The following is a 19,752-nucleotide window of genomic DNA, read 5'->3' on the forward strand; positions in this document are numbered from 1 at the left end:
GCTCTGTGGCTGGCACTGTCATGGGGGTGGCTCTGTGGCTGGCACTGTCATGGGGGTGGATCTGTGGATGGCACTGTCATGGGGGGGGATCTGTGGATGGCACTGTCATGGGGGGGGATCTGTGGGTGGCACTGTCATGGGGGGGGGATCTGTGGATGGCACTGTCATGGGGGGGGGATCTGTGGATGGCACTGTCATGGGGGGGGGATCTGTGGATGGCACTGTCATGGGGGGGGGATCTGTGGATGGCACTGTCATGGGGGGGGATCTGTGGATGGCACTGTCATGGGGGGGGATCTGTGGATGGCACTGTCATGGGGGGGGATCTGTGGATGGCACTGTCATGGGGGGGGATCTGTGGATGGCACTGTCATGGGGGGGGGATCTGTGGATGGCACTGTCATGGGGGGGGATCTGTGGATGGCACTGTCATGGGGGGGGATCTGTGGATGGCACTGTCATGGGGGGGATCTGTGGATGGCACTGTCATGGGGGGGGATCTGTGGATGGCACTGTCATGGGGGGGGATCTGTGGATGGCACTGTCATGGGGGGGGATCTGTGGATGGCACTGTCATGGGGGGGGGATCTGTGGATGGCACTGTCATGGGGGGGGGGATCTGTGGATGGCACTGTCATGGGGGGGGGATCTGTGGATGGCACTGTCATGGGGGGGGGATCTGTGGATGGCACTGTCATGGGGGGGGATCTGTGGATGGCACTGTCATGGGGGGGGATCTGTGGATGGCACTGTCATGGGGGGGGGGTCTGTGGATGGCACTGTCATGGGGGGGGGATCTGTGGATGGCACTGTCATGGGGGGGGGATCTGTGGATGGCACTGTCATGGGGGGGGGATCTGTGGATGGCACTGTCATGGGGGGGGGATCTGTGGATGGCACTGTCATGGGGGGGGATCTGTGGATGGCACTGTCATGGGGGGGGGTCTGTGGATGGCACTGTCTAGGGAGGGGATCTGTGGATGGCACTGTCTAGGGAGGGGATCTGTGGATGGCACTGTCTAGGGAGGGGATCTGTGGATGGCACTGTCTAGGGAGGGGATCTGTGGATGGCACTGTCTAGGGAGGGGATCTGTGGATGGCACTGTTTAGGGAGGGGATCTGTGGATGGCACTGTTTAGGGAGGGGATCTGTGGATGGCACTGTTTAGGGAGGGGATCTGTGGATGGCACTGTTTAGGGAGGGGATCTGTGGATGGCACTGTTTAGGGAGGGGATCTGTGGATGGCACTGTTTAGGGAGGGGATCTGTGGATGGCACTGTTTAGGGAGGGGATCTGTGGATGGCACTGTTTAGGGAGGGGATCTGTGGATGGCACTGTTTAGGGAGGGGATCTGGGGATGGCACTGTTTAGGGAGGGGATCTGGGGATGGCACTGTTTAGGGAGGGGATCTGGGGATGGCACTGTTTAGGGAGGGGATCTGGGGATGGCACTGTTTAGGGAGGGGATCTGGGGATGGCACTGTTTAGGGAGGGGATCTGGGGATGGCACTGTTTAGGGAGGGGATCTGGGGATGGCACTGTTTAGGGAGGGGATCTGGGGATGGCACTGTTTAGGGAGGGGATCTGGGGATGGCACTGTTTAGGGAGGGGATCTGGGGATGGCACTGTTTAGGGAGGGGATCTGGGGATGGCACTGTTTAGGGAGGGGATCTGGGGATGGCACTGTTTAGGGAGGGGATCTGGGGATGGCACTGTTTAGGGAGGGGATCTGGGGATGGCACTGTTTAGGGAGGGGATCTGGGGATGGCACTGTTTAGGGAGGGGATCTGGGGATGGCACTGTTTAGGGAGGGGATCTGTGGATGGCACTGTTTAGGGAGGGGATCTGGGGATGGCACTGTTTAGGGAGGGGATCTGGGGATGGCACTGTTTAGGGAGGGGATCTGGGGATGGCACTGTTTAGGGAGGGGATCTGGGGATGGCACTGTTTAGGGAGGGGATCTGGGGATGGCACTGTTTAGGGAGGGGATCTGTGGATGGCACTGTTTAGGGAGGGGATCTGTGGATGGCACTGTTTAGGGAGGGGATCTGTGGATGGCACTGTTTAGGGAGGGGATCTGTGGATGGCACTGTTTAGGGAGGGGATCTGTGGATGGCACTGTTTAGGGAGGGGATCTGTGGATGGCACTGTTTAGGGAGGGGATCTGTGGATGGCACTGTTTAGGGAGGGGATCTGTGGATGGCACTGTTTAGGGAGGGGATCTGGGGATGGCACTGTTTAGGGAGGGGATCTGTGGATGGCACTGTTTAGGGAGGGGATCTGTGGATGGCACTGTTTAGGGAGGGGATCTGTGGATGGCACTGTCTAGGGAGGGGATCTGTGGATGGCACTGTCTAGGGAGGGGATCTGTGGATGGCACTGTTTAGGGAGGGGATCTGTGGATGGCACTGTTTAGGGAGGGGATCTGTGGATGGCACTGTTTAGGGAGGGGATCTGTGGATGGCACTGTTTAGGGAGGGGATCTGTGGATGGCACTGTTTAGGGAGGGGATCTGTGGATGGCACTGTTTAGGGAGGGGATCTGTGGATGGCACTGTTTAGGGAGGGGATCTGTGGATGGCACCGTTATGGGGAGGGGGATCTGTGGATGACACTGTCATGGGGTGGATCTGTGGATGACACATATAGCATAAGATGCTATATAGTGTCATCCACTGATCCCCCTCCCAATAGCAGTGTCATCCACTGATCCCCCTCCCCATAACAGTGCCATCCACAGATCCCAGTCAGTTCCCTGGACTGGAGAAGATAGTCTTGAAGACAGGGAGGGCATTCAGGGGTAGTCTTATACAGCGAGTATAGCCCAAACCCTATATTTTAAATGGAAAAGTTGGGGGTCGTCTTATACGCCCGGTCGTCTTATACGCCGGAAAATACGGTATACATGAAGCTTTGGAGGTAACAGGAGTAGAAGACATAATAAACCTTAAAATCGGTTTAAGTGAAACAAGAACTTTTATGAAGAGCAACATAAAATGTAAAAAAAAATTTAAATGAACTAAAAACAATTAAATGAAACTAAGAAATTAAATAACAAATTAGAAAAAAAATATGTAAATATTATTATGCATAACATAAATAAAAATTAGAAAAACCTAAAAAATTCAAGATAAAACAATGAGTACAGAGACGGCCCATACCTCTCGGTGAGATAGAAATTCTCTTCGATGAGGTTGAAGAAAGTCGGCATCTTCCCCACTTTGTAGCAGTCCTTCCAGTGCTGAGGGTCCCTGAAGTCCTCCATGCGGCAGATGGTGCCCGCCTTGCCTTGGTTAGAGGCTGGCGGATCCCCTACACCAGCCTCAGCCTTCATTTTCCTTCTTTCTAGAGCCTCCGTATCGTTCTCCGAGTCACTCTCTAACTCTTGCCTCCGTTTCTTGGGTGGTCCTCGCTCTTTCATGTCTGAACGGTCCCTGGCCAGCGGCTCTTTCTTGTCCGGACGCGGAAGGTTGTCCTTTACGGAATTGCTGCTGATCTCGTGCGCTTGCACGGAGCCGCTTTCCCTCAAATGATCCTGTAAAGGTTTGGGATGGTGTCCAAACTCATGCATGTGATCCTTATCCCAGGCAAAATCGTAATCGTCATCATCGTCGTCTTCATTGTAACAGTTTGTAACAGAGTCAGGAACCTGGCCAGATGTCTTCTCATATTTGAAGTCATGGTTGTGGTGGTAGCCGGAATTCCAATACCCATTGTCACCAATGTAATTGTGCGAAGGATCGTGAGCGCCGCTTCCTTGCTGGTAACCGAAGTACATGTAGCTACTGTCCGGGGGCTGGTAGGTGCTAGTTGGCTTTTCTGGCTGAGAGAAGTCCCACCCTAGATCAGACAAGTCTTCTGTTGCCTGGAACCCATCAACTCGTGAATAGTCTCCGGGCCCTGGGCCCTGACTGTACTCTGACCCCTGATGTCTACTGTCTGGCTTCTCAACAAAGTTCACCACCTGCTTTTCGAATATGGCAGAATTGGAAGGTGCTGCAGGCACTGCAGGCTCTTCTGGCTCCTTAGAAATTGGTTTGGCCAGGCTGGGTATGGGAGTCTCTTGGACTGCAATATTTTCGATCAAGGCTTTGCCTTTGTTTTTCGGTTTCATGGGTACAGGGTGGCTGGTGCTGACATCTGCGTCAGAAGGGGGAGGCCGAATCTCTGGTTCTGAAGATTGAAATGCATCTGGAGGAGTCGCTTGTGGAGGGGGGGCATCCTTTAGTTCTGGTGTGGAGACCTCTTTTACTGGTGTATCAGGCACCGGAGGTCTTGGAACTTGTGCATCTGATCTGTTCTCTTGAGGCTCATTGTCTTTATTATCGAGGGTCTCTATGTAACTCGAGAGACCTGGGGACAGTGAAGGACTATCTTCCTTCACGGTTAATATGCACATTTTGGGGTCTGTAGACAGATTAGCACCTTGCTCGAGTAACGTTGACTCTTCAGCTTCTTCAGTGGATAATGCTGATGGTTTTCCATCTACCATGGGCAGTGGAGAGGAGTTTGAATCATCCATGATTAATGTAGATGGTTTGGCATCGTCTGTGGACAGTTTAGCATCTTCACTGGTCTCGGCTGCTGGTTTAGCATCTTCCATGGTCACAGCAGCTGGTTTAGTCTCTTCCATGGTTAACGTAGAAGGTTTGGCAGATTCCATGGTCACTGCAGCTAGTTTAAGGTCTTCCACGGTTATTGTGAAAAGTTTAGCATCTTCTACGGTCATTGCAGTCTTTTTAGCACTATCCATGATTAATACAGCTGGTTTTGTATCTTCTATGGTAACTGTAAAAGTTTTAGCAACTTCCATGGTCAATGCAGACATTTCCACTTCTTCCACCATCAAGGTAGACGCCTGAACTTCTTCTGGAGTTACTGGAGACATTTTTGGTTCTTCCATGGTTAAGGTAGAGGCTTTAGGAACCACCACCACTGATTGCAAACGGTTCCTGGGGAGGCCGCTGTCATCAGAATCGGTGTCCTCCGACTCGCTCTCATTGCTCTCGCTTTCTTCACTATCAGAATAGTAAGCTTGGACAGCACTAATGAAGTTCACAGAAGGCTTGACACCGTCAGAGGATAACTGCAATTCATCATTTACTATTGTCTCCTCTTCGACTTCAAGTGGGCAAACCTCAGGCTCGTCGAGTTTCTCCATGGAAGAATCATCCTTTCCCGTTTGGTGCTCTATCACGTCGGATGCAGCAGCAGATTCTTCATTTTGTTCCTCATCTCTTGCAGAAGAACTGCTCAGCAAAGAATTTGGTGGAGACGGGGCTTCTTCTTGTAGTCTTTCGATGTCTTTGCCATCCATATCACATTCCACGTTTTCTATTGGACTTGGTTCTCTTACTGGTGGAGGGCTCTCTATAAATGGGGTCATAGTTTCATGAGGTAAATCACGCTCCGAGAGGCTTATTGGTAGGCTTGGCTTTTCAGAAACCAAATTTATTATTTGAGGCTCAGACTGAACGTCTGTTATAGAAGTCATCAGATTGTCACTGATCTGACCTGAACCCAGCAGGTTAGGGGTGTCTTCTCTGGGGTCAGTTTTAGAGTCCGTTTCGCCCGACTCATGACAAGGACTCAAGTCTTTGGCAAGATTTCCTCGGACGCTGAATTTCGACTCAGTCGGTGACAAAGGATTTACATTCTCTGAGCCCTTAGCTTCATTTGAAGGGGTTTTCTTGTTCTCTCGAGAGATTGCATCCAGTCTACAGGGTGTCTGTGCCCCATGATCCTCTTTAGATGTATCATGTGATGCGACTTCATTGCAAACGACAGAACTAAATATATTCAACCCGTCAGTATAGGGGACGTCTGAGACACAATCTTCGGAGTCAGATGCTTCGTTTGGCTCGTCTGTGAGAACATTTTCTGTAGAACTCAGGGTAACAAAATGCCAAGCCTGACCATGCGAGAGCTCTTCGTCACTGGTCCGACCGGGACTGTAACGTCGAAGGTCATCAATGAACTGTTCAGTGTTAGGATCAAAATAATTTGAAAATTCAGTTTCGATGGAGAAAGTGGCCTCCTGTTTAGAAGGGAGAAGAGAGGATGCTTTCTTGTCAGCTAGGCGGCTCTTCTTGTGGATGGGTACATCCGGTGATGTGGTCTCATATTTTTTGCTCACTTTGCGCTCCTCTTTTGATACAGGCCTTTCCTCCAGGTCCCATTTAGAACTTTTTCTTCCTGAGGTCACAGACTCTGTTTGGGAATCTGATAATTTGGGCAAACTTGATTTTACGCTAAAACTAGCTCCGCTGCTTACACGCGAGTGTGAAGAGCCATATTTACCATCTGTTTCTTTTGGAGGAGAACCTTTTCTTGAAGATTCTCTGTCAGGAGACTTGACATCTTTCGCAGCTCTGCCGGAGGAGGTCCTCCCTCTGCGATCGGAATCGTAACTCGAATCAAACTTGGGCTCTTTGTCGTATTTTGAATATGAAGATGATGACGTCCTTGTTTCTCTATAGGAATGAGAAGATGATGAAGGATGCCTGGAATCTCCTGACCTGGAATAGTTTCTTCGATAATCATCTTCTGAATCAGAACTGTCCCGGGCTCTGCTGTCTGCATAGGAACGCGAATATCTCGTTCTGTAAGGCGAACTTTTATGGTACCTTCTTTCAGACTCATAATGGTGTGAACGTTCAGATCTAGAATACGACGAGCTACTTCTCGGATCTCGGTCAGATCTAGACCTCGATTGTGATCTGGAACGGGACCTGCTTCTTCTTCTGTCACGGTCTGACCTAGAATGAGAATAAGAGGAGTATTTGGAATCTCTGTCGGACCTGGAATAACTGGAATACTTCTGATCCTTTCCAGACTTTGATCTTGAGGAAGAATATTTCCCACTGTCCTCACTTCTTAAAGACATTGAGCTTCTTTTTAAGTCTCTTTCTCTACTTGAAGCTCGTTTTAGCTCATGGGAACGGTGGCTTGAGGAGGTCTGCACAGAATCTCCGTCAGACTCTGAACCAACCACCATAGTTTCTGAGTGAGACGACTTTGATCTCGGTTTTTCGGGGCTAGGATGGGGTTTGACGCTTTGTACAGGGGCTGAAGTCTTATCTTCCTTCCCAATATGGGAATATTCTTTCAACACAGTTGTCTCCGTTTTGTCGGCAACCGTTTGAGTGCTTTGTATAACAGAAATGATGGAACACTCTTTACTGTCCTTGGGGCCAGCTTTGCTTGCTGATGGCGGTGGTGACAACAGTTGTTTTGAGGACACTATGCCTGTGGGTTCTTTCACCGGTGACTTTGCAAAAGAGGTGCTGGCTGCAGAGGGTGCTACTTCAACTTCTGTTAAAGACTTTATGCTTTCCAACTGTGACTCTTGGGGTGATATGGAGGGGGATGTGGGTGCAGGTATTGTAGGAGGTGGTGGTGGTGGTGGAGGAGGAGGAGGTGGTGGCAGCTGTGGTGCTGGTAGCTTGTTTGTAACACTAAGAAGATGCTTTTTGAAATGAATTTTTCCCAGTTCCACCTTGGGCTTTGGTGGAGAAATTTCCATAGCTCCGCCAGTGGATTCCACAAAGTCCATCTTAAACTTTGATATTTGCTCCGAGGCGCTGAGCGTGGGTGGGTTAGTTTGCGACTCATTCTGCTTGTCATTGACTAAAGAGGTCAGTAATCGGTTCTGCAAGGTCTTCTTAGTGAAGCTGAAGCTGAACGAGACCTTCTGCCTCCCCTGCTCTTCCAAGTTCACCTGCGACTTGGTTCCTTTAGGAAGAAATCTACTTGAGGAGATGCCCTTAAACGTGGTCGCCGACTTGCTGAACGCTTTTGATGAGTCCTCATTCTTGGCCTGCAAGAAATGAAAATGGAGAAGTACAAAGACGTCCAACAGAAGTCTACGAGGTAAGCATGGACCGACATCTTGTACCAGCTGTAGCCAAAATGCCAATAGTACTCCTGGATTATGTGTGGCTGTGAGGCTTATTAACCCCTTAAGGACAGGGCCATTTTCTCTCTTTTTTTTTAACTCTCTTCACTCCCTGCCTTCCTGGGGCCATAATGGTTTTATTTTTCGGTTCACATAGCCGTATGAGGGCTTGTTTCTTGCAGGACAAGTTGTACTTTCTAATACCACCATTTAATATTATATACGATGCAGCTGGAAATAAAAATTCTAAATGGGGTGGAATTAGGAAAAAGCACAATTCCACCACAGTTTTATGGGTTTTGTCTTTTGGGTTTTCAGATAAAACTGACCTGTTCTCTGGGTCAGTACGATTACAGTGATACGACATTTATAAAGTCTTTTCTTGAGGTTTAATACAATTACATTGTAATAGTTTAGGCGTGTTAGAATGCGGCAGTGCTAATTTTGTCTTTTTATTTTTAATATGGGGAAAGGGGTGCGATTTGAATTTATATATTATTTAATTTTTAAAAACTTTTTTTTTTTTTTTCTGCCTATTTACCCCCCCCCCCCCCCCCACTTGAATCAAGTCACCTTAGGGACTTGAACATGCAATCGTTAGATTGCTTTTTCCCATAGACAGTAATAAATTACCACTGCAGCCTATGGGACATTCAATTCATATGTGGTAGACTCCTTCTCATCGCTGTCGGGCCCCAAGAGTGAAGGCCTTTCAGACGCCGTGGTTACAACTGACCATGGGGTATGATGGGTTAAATATCTGATCAGCATGATCGCCGATCATGGACATTAGCTCTGGGTGTCTGCGTTTTAAAAAAAAAAAAACGCATAAACCTGGTATCTATGGTGCCCGTTGCCCTCTCGAGGAGGGACCATTTTTTAAAGAACGGACTTCCGCTGTCCATGCACGGCGTATGTCCTTAAGGGGTTAGTAAGAAGCTGCATGTGACGGGACAGGCCTTAAAGGGAATGTCTCACCAGCCTTATGCTACCCTAACTAAACCAGTGACAGATACTAAACACTAGGTCACTTTCTTTGACTGATGCGGCCGTTTTGCTAAGATCTGAGTACAGAGTGTTTGCTGGCGAGCCCCGATATTCATGAGCTCCATTGCTGCCGATTGCAGTAGGTAAAAATATGTAAATTAGTGGCCAGGGACGGGGAGAGCTGGGACTTCATGAATATAAGGACTTACCACCTAAGCTGCAGATTTAGGGAAATTGGCTGGGCTTAGTTAGGACAGACTCCCTTTAGTGCGGATAGCACTCAGTGTGCTGTCTGCATCTTTTGCAGCCCCATTGAAAATGAATGGGTCCGCACCCATTCCGGAAAATTGCGGAACGGATGCGGACCCATAATGCGGACATGTGAATGGACACCTCTGAACTCATGTTTTGTTCCATGGCAAAAGATTTGCAATTGGTTTTCATTAAAACCGTTCTGCTGCTCGTTAAATTGCGACTCACCTCGTTCTCTTCTTCTCTGTCGTCATTCAGGGAGAAAGACATGGAAAAAAGAAAAGAAAAAGAAACCTGATTATAGTGAAAAACAATCGGCGCTCACCTCTATCCTGGAGCGATCCTTCCTTCTTACCTACAGGCCACATTCACTACCACTGGTGACCACCACTTACCTTCTTCTGGTTGTCAAAGCCCCTCCCCCACGTGAGCACCGCCGAACATAGTTCAATTTAAAGGAGGCAAACAATGGATCAAGTAGAACCGATGAGGAAGGGGCTGTACACTAAAGATAGAACCCCCCGTACACATGCATGCTCGGCCGGGTGCTCACGTTTGGAGATAAGCAGCTGCCAGACGCCTTCCTGCGGGGACAAGGGGTCCGGCGGGTCCAGTCCTTCTACTGACAGACTGCCATTTACCTACTAAAGGGGTTTCCAAGAGTTTAATATTGGCGTTATATCCTCAGGATAGGTCATCAACTGGCAGAGTACTAAACACAGCGCCGCGCACTGTATAGTGGTTGTGCTTGGTATTGCAGCTTGACGCCATGTGACTGGTCTAGGGAGAGGCCACAGCACTCAATGGAACGCCACGGTCTCATCAAACAGCGGATCGGTAGTCAGACCCTCACCGATCCGATATTGACGATCTATCCTGGGCATATGCCATCAAAAAATTACAATTTTGTAAACCCCTTTACGAGTCTCAGGGGGAGATTTATCAAAGCTGGTACAGAGTGGCCTACTTGCCCCTAGCAACCAATCAGATTCCACCTTTCAATCCTCAGAGCTGCTTTGGAAAATTAAAGGATCAATCTGATTGGTTGCTACTGGAAACCAGGCCTCTTTTCCTTTGCACCAGTTTACACAGCAGAAGACCCCGTAGTCAGCACCTAACAGCGGCCCGACGCCTCCCGCCATCAGAAACAAGGCTATGAAACCCAACAACGCCGAACCCCAGCGCTTCTACAGTGCCTATGCATCTCCATGGTAACAGACGTGGAAGAGGGGAGCAGACTCCGACTACACAGTCAAGGTCCATTCACACGTCCGCGTTTCTGGGTCCGCATCCGTTTTGCGTATAGGATGTGGACCCATTCATTTCAAGGCTGCAAAAGATGCGGACAGTTCACAGTGTGCTGTCCGCAGCCGTAGTTCCGATCTGCTGCTCCGCAAAAAAAAAAAAAAGGTAGAGCGTGTCCTATTCTTATCCGCAATCGCAGACAAGAATCGACATTTCTATCGCAGGGTCCGCAGAACACTTACGGACGTCTGAATGAACCCTTAGGGGGGGAATTTATCCCAAGGAGAATATTTGTCTGCGTTGTTGTACTTTGTGCCAAATTTATCAAATGTCTCATTTTACTTGATAAAATGTGGCCATCACTTCTGTCCGGTTTTCCTACTCCACCCTCCTCCTGGAGTGGGATTGCGACTTATTTGCGACTTTTTGAAAATGTCGCAATGATAAATCTAGGGTGAAGCTCATTACCATAGCTCGGCAAACATTTGAAAACTGGAGCGAGTGGTGTAAAAAGTCGCAAGATTTGTCACAATCACTTAAATTTTGCGCGAGTGCAAAAAAGTTGCAAAAGCCCCAATTCTGAGACCTTTTGAGGCTAGAATTCTGGAGAGGTGATCAATCGGGACCTTAGTTTGTAGTCTGTTACCATGGAGACGCATAGAATGTACAGGAGCGGTGACCACAAGGAAACGGTTAATTACGCTAATTACGCCCAACTGCAAAGAAGCTTCATTTTTCCATTTCAGATGCTTTGAGAGAAGAATAAAGGATTAGTAACGCGCCTCGCTCACATACGCGATTTCACTGCCGCAGCCGCCAAACCCTTCAGTCATGGAGGCGCAGCGGCGCCCTTCTCCGAACAGAATTTGTAAGTGCCTCCAGTATTAAAGGGGTTGTCCAGGGTTAGAAAAACATGGCCGCTGCCTCCTCCTGAACAGCGCCGCGACTGTCCACGGGTTGTGTGTGGTACTGAAGACCAACCCCATGGAACTGAATGGGGCGGAGCTGCAATACAACAGACCCCGGAGAACCCCTTTAAGAGCCGCCCTCTCAGGCACGGAGCTTGCCACAATTTCCCCATGTTGTCAGTTTCTGGAGTCGCGGTGATGATAAAGATGGCGCCATATACAGTACAAGCCCGACAGCGATATGAGGAGTAAGGGGGGGAACTCCGACTGCCCTCAGATGATAGAGGAAAGGAGGATACAATGTTACAGGGGTCGGGAAGCCTTCTGTAGTCCAACGCTGCTTCACGCATACAGGCGCAGTAAAGGCCGCGCCCCCCATTGTGCCCCTTTTTTAATGGCTCCATTGCATGTACTATGATAAAGCTTTCGGTTTACAGCTGCTAATCTGATGCATCGCCACGGTAACCGACCACAAATTGCGTCGTCTAATCTCCTAATTCCTCCCGACATATGGAAGAGAGTATGAGAGCAGGATCTGACTACACAGGCTCAATTGTGGTCTGTTTCCATAGAAACCGAAAACGGTAGGAAGTTTTGTAAAGTTGCTTCTTTTTTTCCCCCAACATAGATGCACCGGAGAGAATGGGAGGAAAGGTGTACATCCCCTTTAAGGCGACTTTCACATTAGCGGCAGCGCTCGGCAGGGGAACAGCCTGCCGGATCTGTACTAACGCTAGCCCATGCGTGCCGCCGGAAATCCGCTCCGGCCCCATTCACTATAATAGGGAGGTCTGGCCGCAGCATGGCAAACATGCGAAGAGGCGTCCGGCCGCCTCTCCCATCCGTCCCTATTATAGCGAATGGGGCCGGAGCGGATTTCCGGCAGCACACATGGGCTAGCACGAGTACGCATCCGGCAGTATGTTCCCCTGCCGAAACCCTGCTAACGCTAATGTGAGAGTCGTTCAAGTCAGTTTAACCTAATGTCCATACGACCTGCAGAAATCCCAAACCTCTCACAGCCTGGGAATATAGATCTGCGTAGATGACCCCCAGTCCCCCGACGTCCGCACTGACCGGAGATACTTGGCGATATCCGCTGGACAACCTAGAATAACACATTCATTCTCAGCGCCGATTCCACTACGAATCTACCTGCTCTCACAAACGCTCAGTGTGAACAGACCCCAATGCTCCGCCAGATCTCCCAGCTCACAATCATCAAGGCCGCAAACCAATTTACTACAAAAAGGCGTACCGATCGGGTGCGGAGTCATGGACGCCGGAAAAGCCAAGACGCTCTAGAAAAACCAGAGACAAAGAATAAGAAGAGTATCTGCGTGCGGAGGGCCAGGTCTTCAGTTCTCCTTGGACCTCATGGTCACTGACCAGAATCAGGATCTGCTTCACCACGCCGCCGCCAGCTCCATTGGTTCTGACCAAATCACCAGCAACATTTGCCGAGATGAAGCGCCGACCCTGCAGAGACCCTCGGCGGTAGACTCTGTTCCACACAAATGGTCTCTGACCACCTTCTGATCTCTTGATGCAGAACAAGTGGAGCCGTGGCCCTTTGGTCCCGCCACGCTCCTGGTCTTCAGCCTTTGTTCCTTTAGAATATAACCACCTACACGTGTCCACCTCCCACGCAGAAGATTAAAGGGGCACTCCTGCAGTTAGATATTGATGGCCTATCCTCAGGACTGCTCGGGGTCCCCACAACCCCGGGAACCATAGAGTGCACGCCGAGGTACCGCAGCACGGCCGGGCACCGCACGAAGGATGGAAGCGCTGGGCTACAGATCTGACAACCCTCTGGAAATCTGCGGGGGAAGGGATCCTAGCGTTGGGCCACGCCCGCACCTCTCTGCTGATGTCTCCATGCAACATCTGGAAAAGGCGTCTGAGAAGTCGGCACATTCGCTGCCATTAATGGTTTTGGATAAAGGAGCGCAGAATTAACCCTCTCCTCGCCCTGCCAGATGGATCCAGTCCCCTTCAGCCTGCCCTCGGATGAGCACATAGCCGATAGCACTCTGCTCCCTGGTGACCGATGACTGTAGTCATAGCAACAAGGAGTTTTTACGTGACGCCAGAGGCAGGAGGCGGCAGGTGTTTCTCCGCTCCAGCCAAAATGTATTTGCAAAAATGCAGATTGTAAAGGAAAGATCCAGCAGAAATACACGTGCCGACATGTGCAGAAGAGACGCCTGCGGGTCACGCCCCAAAACTGGCGCAGGCGCTCTGGATGAGGGTCAAGGTGGGTCCAAGAGGTCACAGGTCAGATTATGCAGTTTATTTGTGACATGGGCTCTGATGTACACACATCTAATCTGCAACATGTGGCCGGCAGATGTGCAGCGCCCGATACCGTGCCAACCTACCCCACCAGACATACAGAGGAGCAAGAGACAGACAGACTGTATGTACACAGCAGAATAGTGAGTGCAGCTCTGGAGTATAATACAGGATGTAACTCAGGATCAGTACAGGATAAGTAATGTATGTACACAGTGACTGCACCAGCAGAATAGTGAGTGCAGCTCTGGAGTATAATACAGGATGTAACTCAGGATCAGTACAGGATATGTAATGTATGTACACAGTGACTGCACCAGCAGAATAGTGAGTGCAGCTCTTGAGTATAATACAGGATGTAACTCAGGATCAGTACAGGATAAGAAATGTATGTACAGAGTGACTGCACCAGCAGAATAGTGAGTGCAGCTCTGGAGTATAATACAGGATGTAACTCAGGATAAGTAATGTATGTACACAGTGACTGCACCAGCAGAATAGTGAGTGCAGCTCTGGAGTATAATACAGGATGTAACTCAGGATCAGTACAGGATAAGAAATGTATGTACAGAGTGACTGCACCAGCAGAATAGTGAGTGCAGCTCTGGAGTATAATACAGGATGTAACACAGGATAAGTAATGTATGTACACAGTGACTGCACCAGCAGAATAGTGAGTGCAGCTCTGGAGTATAATACAGGATGTAACTCAGGATCAGTACAGGATAAGTAATGTATGTACACAGTGACTCCACCAGCAGAATAGTGAGTGCAGCTCTTGAGTATAATACAGGATGTAACTCAGGATCAGTACAGGATAAGAAATGTATGTACAGAGTGACTGCACCAGCAGAATAGTGAGTGCAGCTCTGGAGTATAATACAGGATGTAACTCAGGATCAGTACAGGATAAGTAATGTATGTACACAGTGACTGCACCAGCAGAATAGTGAGTGCAGCTCTGGAGTATAATACAGGATGTAACTCAGGATCAGTACAGGATAAGTAATGTATGTACACAGTGACTGCACCAGCAGAATAGTGAGTGCAGCTCTGGAGTATAATACAGGATGTAACTCAGGATCAGTACAGGATAAGTAATGTATGTACACAGTGACTGCACCAGCAGAATAGTGAGTGCAGCTCTGGAGTATAATACAGGATGTAACTCAGGATCAGTACAGGATAAGTAATGTATGTACACAGTGACTGCACCAGCAGAATAGTGAGTGCAGCTCTGGAGTATAATACAGGATGTAACTCAGGATCAGTACAGGATCAGTAATGTATGTACACAGTGACTGCACCAGCAGAATAGTGAGTGCAGCTCTGGAGTATAATACAGGATGTAACTCAGGATCAGTACAGGATAAGTAATGTATGTACACAGTGACTGCACCAGCAGAATAGCGAGTGCAGCTCTGGAGTATAATACAGGATGTAACTCAGGATCAGTAATGTATGTACACAGAGGCTCTGGGGTCTAGGTAGTTTAGATGGACACTGAGGAGCAGTGGTGGTTACTAGAAGCCGCTGGTATATGAAATGTCCCATGCCCACTGAGGTCAATGAAACATCAAGCAGCAGGAAAGCCCCAAAGCCGCACAAATGGCCGACAGAAGCCACAGCCCCTTATCAGAAGCAGCAGGGGCCCTGAATGTGGCGTGTGGCTCCCCGGCCGCCGGGCAGAGACTCTGCAGATAATGATATCATCACACATATGGATAGTCACAAACAAGGCATTTACTGTTGGTCAGGAGGCCTCTGCGATTCCTCCTGTGCCGTCTCATCATCTTTTTCTGTCCTGAAAGACAAACACACAGACGTTAAGAATACGACCCCGCATTACACAGCGTGCAGCACAAGACAGAAATATTCACACCCCTATATAACAGCACACGGGCTGAGGACCCGCCGGTCACGCCTCGCGGTCATTGTGCGCTCTGAGCCGGCCATACAAGACAGTCCGCTAAGGATATCCCCCAGTACACGGGGTTGTCAGGCCCACCCCAGCTTACATGTGCCCCCAATAGAAGGAGAGGAGTAAGCTGCCTTTCTATTCCTTACCTCTTCAAGATCTATGCTTGTTGGCAAAGAATAAAAACCATGTATCTCGCACCTGGACCACTGAGTGCACAGGATCTGCACCTGAGCAGTGCAGACACAGACTGCGCATGCGCCACTGCTGTCTGGGTTCACCGTGAAGTTGTCCCATGAGAATATCAAGGACCATTACATTCTACGCTGGCGGGCATCCACTGGACGGACATGAGACCCGAGGAGCCGGTTGTACCGGTCGTGTGGAAACTACAGTGAACCCACAGAGCGGCCGCCTGAGGCAGAAGCCACTAAGAGCCTCGCTGGTCACCAGCTCCTGCGCAGGAAGGTAACGAGTCTATCAGAGCGACCAAGGAGATTCCTACAGACCGACCCCGGAGCCCAAGAACCCGTCATCACCCCAAACTTCTAGGTATAATCGCACTGATGGGCCATTGAGGTTTCTGCGAAAACTGTGGCAAAAAATTCAATTTTACTATGTTGTGAGAATAAGCCTTAAAAGGGTCCATTCGCACGTCTGCAAATTTCGGATCTGCAAAACACGGACACCGGATCGCACAGGGCTGGCACTTTAAATAGAAATGCCTTTTCTTGTCCATGTCTGCGAACAAGAATAGGACATGTTCTATTTGTTTTCGGAACAGAAGTGCGGATGCGGACAGCACACTGTGTGCCGTCTGCGTCTTTTGCGACCCTATTGAAAATGAATGGGTCCGGAGCCGTGCGGCAACGTTGCAGAACGGCTCCGGACGTGTGAATGGACCCTTAAAAGGGGTTTCCAGGACTTTAATACTGATGACCTCTCCTCTGGATAGTTCATCAGTAGCTGATCGTGGGGGGTCCGACACCCGGGACCCCCGCCGATCAGCTGTTTGAGGAGGTAGAGGGGCTCCTGTCAGCACAGCGCCATACACTGTATAGTGGCCGTGCTTGGTATTGCGCGCAGCCTCATTCACTTCCATGGAGCCGAGATGCTCTAAGGTCATGTGACTGACGAACGTGACGTCACTGTCCTAGGGAAGGCTGAGAGAAAGTCGTGGGGGTCCCAGGTGGCCCCGATCGGATACTGATGGCCTAACCAGAGTATAAAAGTCATCAGCATTAAAATCACGGAAAACCCCTTTAACCTGGAGTGGGAGCGTCCAGGATCCAGCCACAACCACCGGTAACAAAGGGCTCAAAGTGCAGAGGTCGCCGTGGAGCCAGCGACGCCGTATGAGCCCCCCCCCTCCCCCAACGAGGGTCAAACTGCTGCACAGACGTCGTGCGCCCTAATCAGAGGGTGGGAGGAAAACCGCAGACACAGGGAACATACACATCGCCCTTGGTCAGATTGGACCCCAGCGCTGCTAACCACTGAGCCGGTCGGGGGAGGGGTGGGAGCGCGCTGTACACACAGGCAGAGAGTTTGGGGTTTTAGGTGCAGATTTCAGCACAATGTGAATGGGGTCAAATCCACGGCGCAGACTACCACGTGTAGACCAGGGATCAGCAACCTCCGGCACGCCAGCTGTTGGGAAACTACAAGTCCCAACATGCAAACTTGCTAGGCTGTTCTTGGGACTCCTGTAGAAGTGGCTGGTGCATGCTGGGAGTTGGAGTCCCACAACACCTGCCGTTTACTGGTGTAGAGGCCGACAGGACACACCATGGGAATGATGAGAGTTATCGCTATCCACGTGTCCACAGACGTGATCCGACACCCAACCGCTGCCCTCCACGACTGTGGTTCAAATCCTCACTATTTTCAAGTTTTCTGCTTGCTCTAAGTGAATGGAAACATGGACCGTTTACCTCTAGAGGCTGAAAAACCTTAAGGCTCCCTGCACACGTTGTGTATTAGGCGCAGTTTTTCCGTAGATTCTATATATACCGCGCCAGCAAAGTGAAGGAGATCAGACGGTTCTCACAAACACTTTGCTTTTTCGTTGTGTGTCGACTTTGAAGTCCTCCGCGTCCGTTCTTTGTGCGGATTTTGGCCTTTTCAATGCAAGGGGGGAAATCTGCGGCAAAACTGCATCAAATCCGCATCGAAACCTGCAATTATCACGTGTGGTTTTTGGTGTCGAAACGCCCAGAAATTCATTCAGAATTCCTGCATGACAGCCCGCAGCGGACACGGGCAGCTGAGCGGGGCTCATACTGATGGTCTATCCTCAGGACAGGTCCTCTCTGTACATGGTCGGCTGCCGGCGGTCTGACTCCAAGGAAAGTCATGGACTTTCCTGTAAGAACTTATCTCCAAAGCAGCTTCGGCCTAGCTTTTCTCACAGCTGAGGGTTTGTTACAGTTGTATCCGGCCCAGACAATGCTCTGGGAGTTGTACACATCAGCAGCAGCTGCACAGAGCTCTCTGCACTTTGTTACAATGTATCAGTCTGGAGTCACAGAGCATTGTCCAGACTGATACATTGTATCCCCTTCTCAGCTGAGAGCAGCACTAGCTGTGTACAGGGTTACTGCCTCTGAATGTAGGACAGGAGTGTTCTCATTCACTGACAACAAGCAGAGATCTTGTGAATAGTGATAAATTGAACCATGGCATCTATTAGAGAGTTGTAGAACCTGATGTGATCTCTGCATTGAGCCATTGATAACCCCGCCCCCTCTGCTCTGGGAGACAGATGTAGCATCCAATCAGAAGACCACTATAATAACCTCGCCCCCTCTGATCTGAGAGACAGATGTAGCATCCAATCAGAAGACTGCTATAATAACCCTGCCCCTCTGCTCTGAGAGACAGATGTAGCATCCAATCAGAAGACTGCTATAATAACCCCGCCCCCTCTGCACTGAGCGACAGATGTAGCATCCAATTAGAAGACCACTATAATAACCCCACCCCCTCTGCACTGAGTGACAGATGTAACATCCAATTAGACCACTATAATAACCCCGCCCCTCGGCTCTGAGTGACAGATGTAGCATCCAATCAGAAGACCAGTATAATAACCTCGCCCCCACTACTCTGAGCGACAGATGAAGCATCCAAACAAAAGACCACTATAATAACCCCACCCCCTCTGCTCTGAGCGATAGATGTAGCATCCAATAAGACCACTATAATAACCCCGCCCCGCTGCTTTGAGTGACAGATCTAGCACCCAATCAGAAGACCAGATGTTGCTCAGAGAAGACGGGAGGGGCTGTGAAGTAGTTAAATGTAGGAGGATTCTTCAGTGAAGCTCCACCTCCTGGGCACTTGCAGACGCAGAATAAATCTTCATGTTCTCACTACCCCTGATTATACCATTATAACGCTCCACAGAAGGCGCGTTTGTCCTGCTCTCCCCGACCCATCACTGTCAGCAGTTTTGCAGCCCAGGTGGTTATCTAATAAGACGTTTTCATACTATACCGCCAAACGACAGACCCTGGGGCCCCGAATCTGTCTGCGGCCCCTCATGATAACCTTTCCATAGACTGGGAATATGGCCGCCATAGATGTGGGGGATCTGACGATGGATTGCACAGTAACCCATTCATGTCCTCGCAGCTTCCCCCATAACAGCTGAGCCCTGTGGCCCCTAGGAGCCCCTCATTATCTGGAGGTTCACAAGGTCCTCTCTTACATTATCCTCGTATACAGCCACGCTTGTCAGCGGAGTGTAAGCCAGATCTACAGCGCCAACAACTACTACTCCAAACAGGAGCATCAGCGTACACGGAATCTAATTCAATATGAAGTACGCAGAACTGGTCCAAAGAATGGTCTGTACTGACCCACCATGCTTTACACTGCAGCTCCATGGTCAGCACAGATTCTCTGCACCAGATATCCCTCACAATATGAAAACACAGTCATCTGTGGTCACACGTTTCAAGGGCATAAGGCGCCGCTGCCCCACCATACTTTACACTGCAGCTCTACCGCATTAGGACCCAGTTTTTGCCAGTGACTAGTGTTGAGCGAACTTGTGTTTTAAGTTCAGCGTCTAAAGTTTGGGTTATCGAAGAATCCCGTTATGGATTCCGCTACCACGGACCATACCGGAATTTAGAATCCATAACCCGAACTTTAGACGCCGAACTTAAAGCACAAGTTCGCTCAAAACTAAGCGGTATCGTCTACTGCAGGCTCCATTCACACGTCCGTGTGTGTTTTGCGG

General features: G+C 49.7%; 1 protein-coding gene across 8 annotated transcripts in view; it reads right to left on the reverse strand.

Moving 5' to 3' along the window:
• The window catches only part of SETD2 (SET domain containing 2, histone lysine methyltransferase), a 57,616-nt gene that overhangs the window by 36,709 nt on the left and 1,155 nt on the right, over positions 1-19,752 (reverse strand). For 6 of the 8 annotated variants that reach the window (XR_005778906.1, XM_040431469.1, XM_040431467.1 and 3 more), the window contains exons 2-4: positions 15,333-15,389; positions 9,363-9,402; positions 3,160-7,817 (exon numbers count right to left, since the gene is read on the reverse strand). Coding sequence is in view for 7 of the 8 variants with exons in the window: in XM_040431469.1 (XP_040287403.1) it covers positions 3,160-7,817; positions 9,363-9,402; positions 15,333-15,389 (4,755 nt within the window). In the remaining variant the exon portion in view is untranslated. The remainder of the gene's footprint in view (positions 1-3,159; positions 7,818-9,362; positions 9,403-15,332; positions 15,390-19,752) is intronic. The other 2 variants (XM_040431468.1, XM_040431470.1) reach the window with 2 other exon arrangements.

Source organism: Bufo bufo, chromosome 5 (assembly GCF_905171765.1).
Source record: "Bufo bufo chromosome 5, aBufBuf1.1, whole genome shotgun sequence".
Taxonomy (NCBI): domain Eukaryota; kingdom Metazoa; phylum Chordata; class Amphibia; order Anura; family Bufonidae; genus Bufo; species Bufo bufo.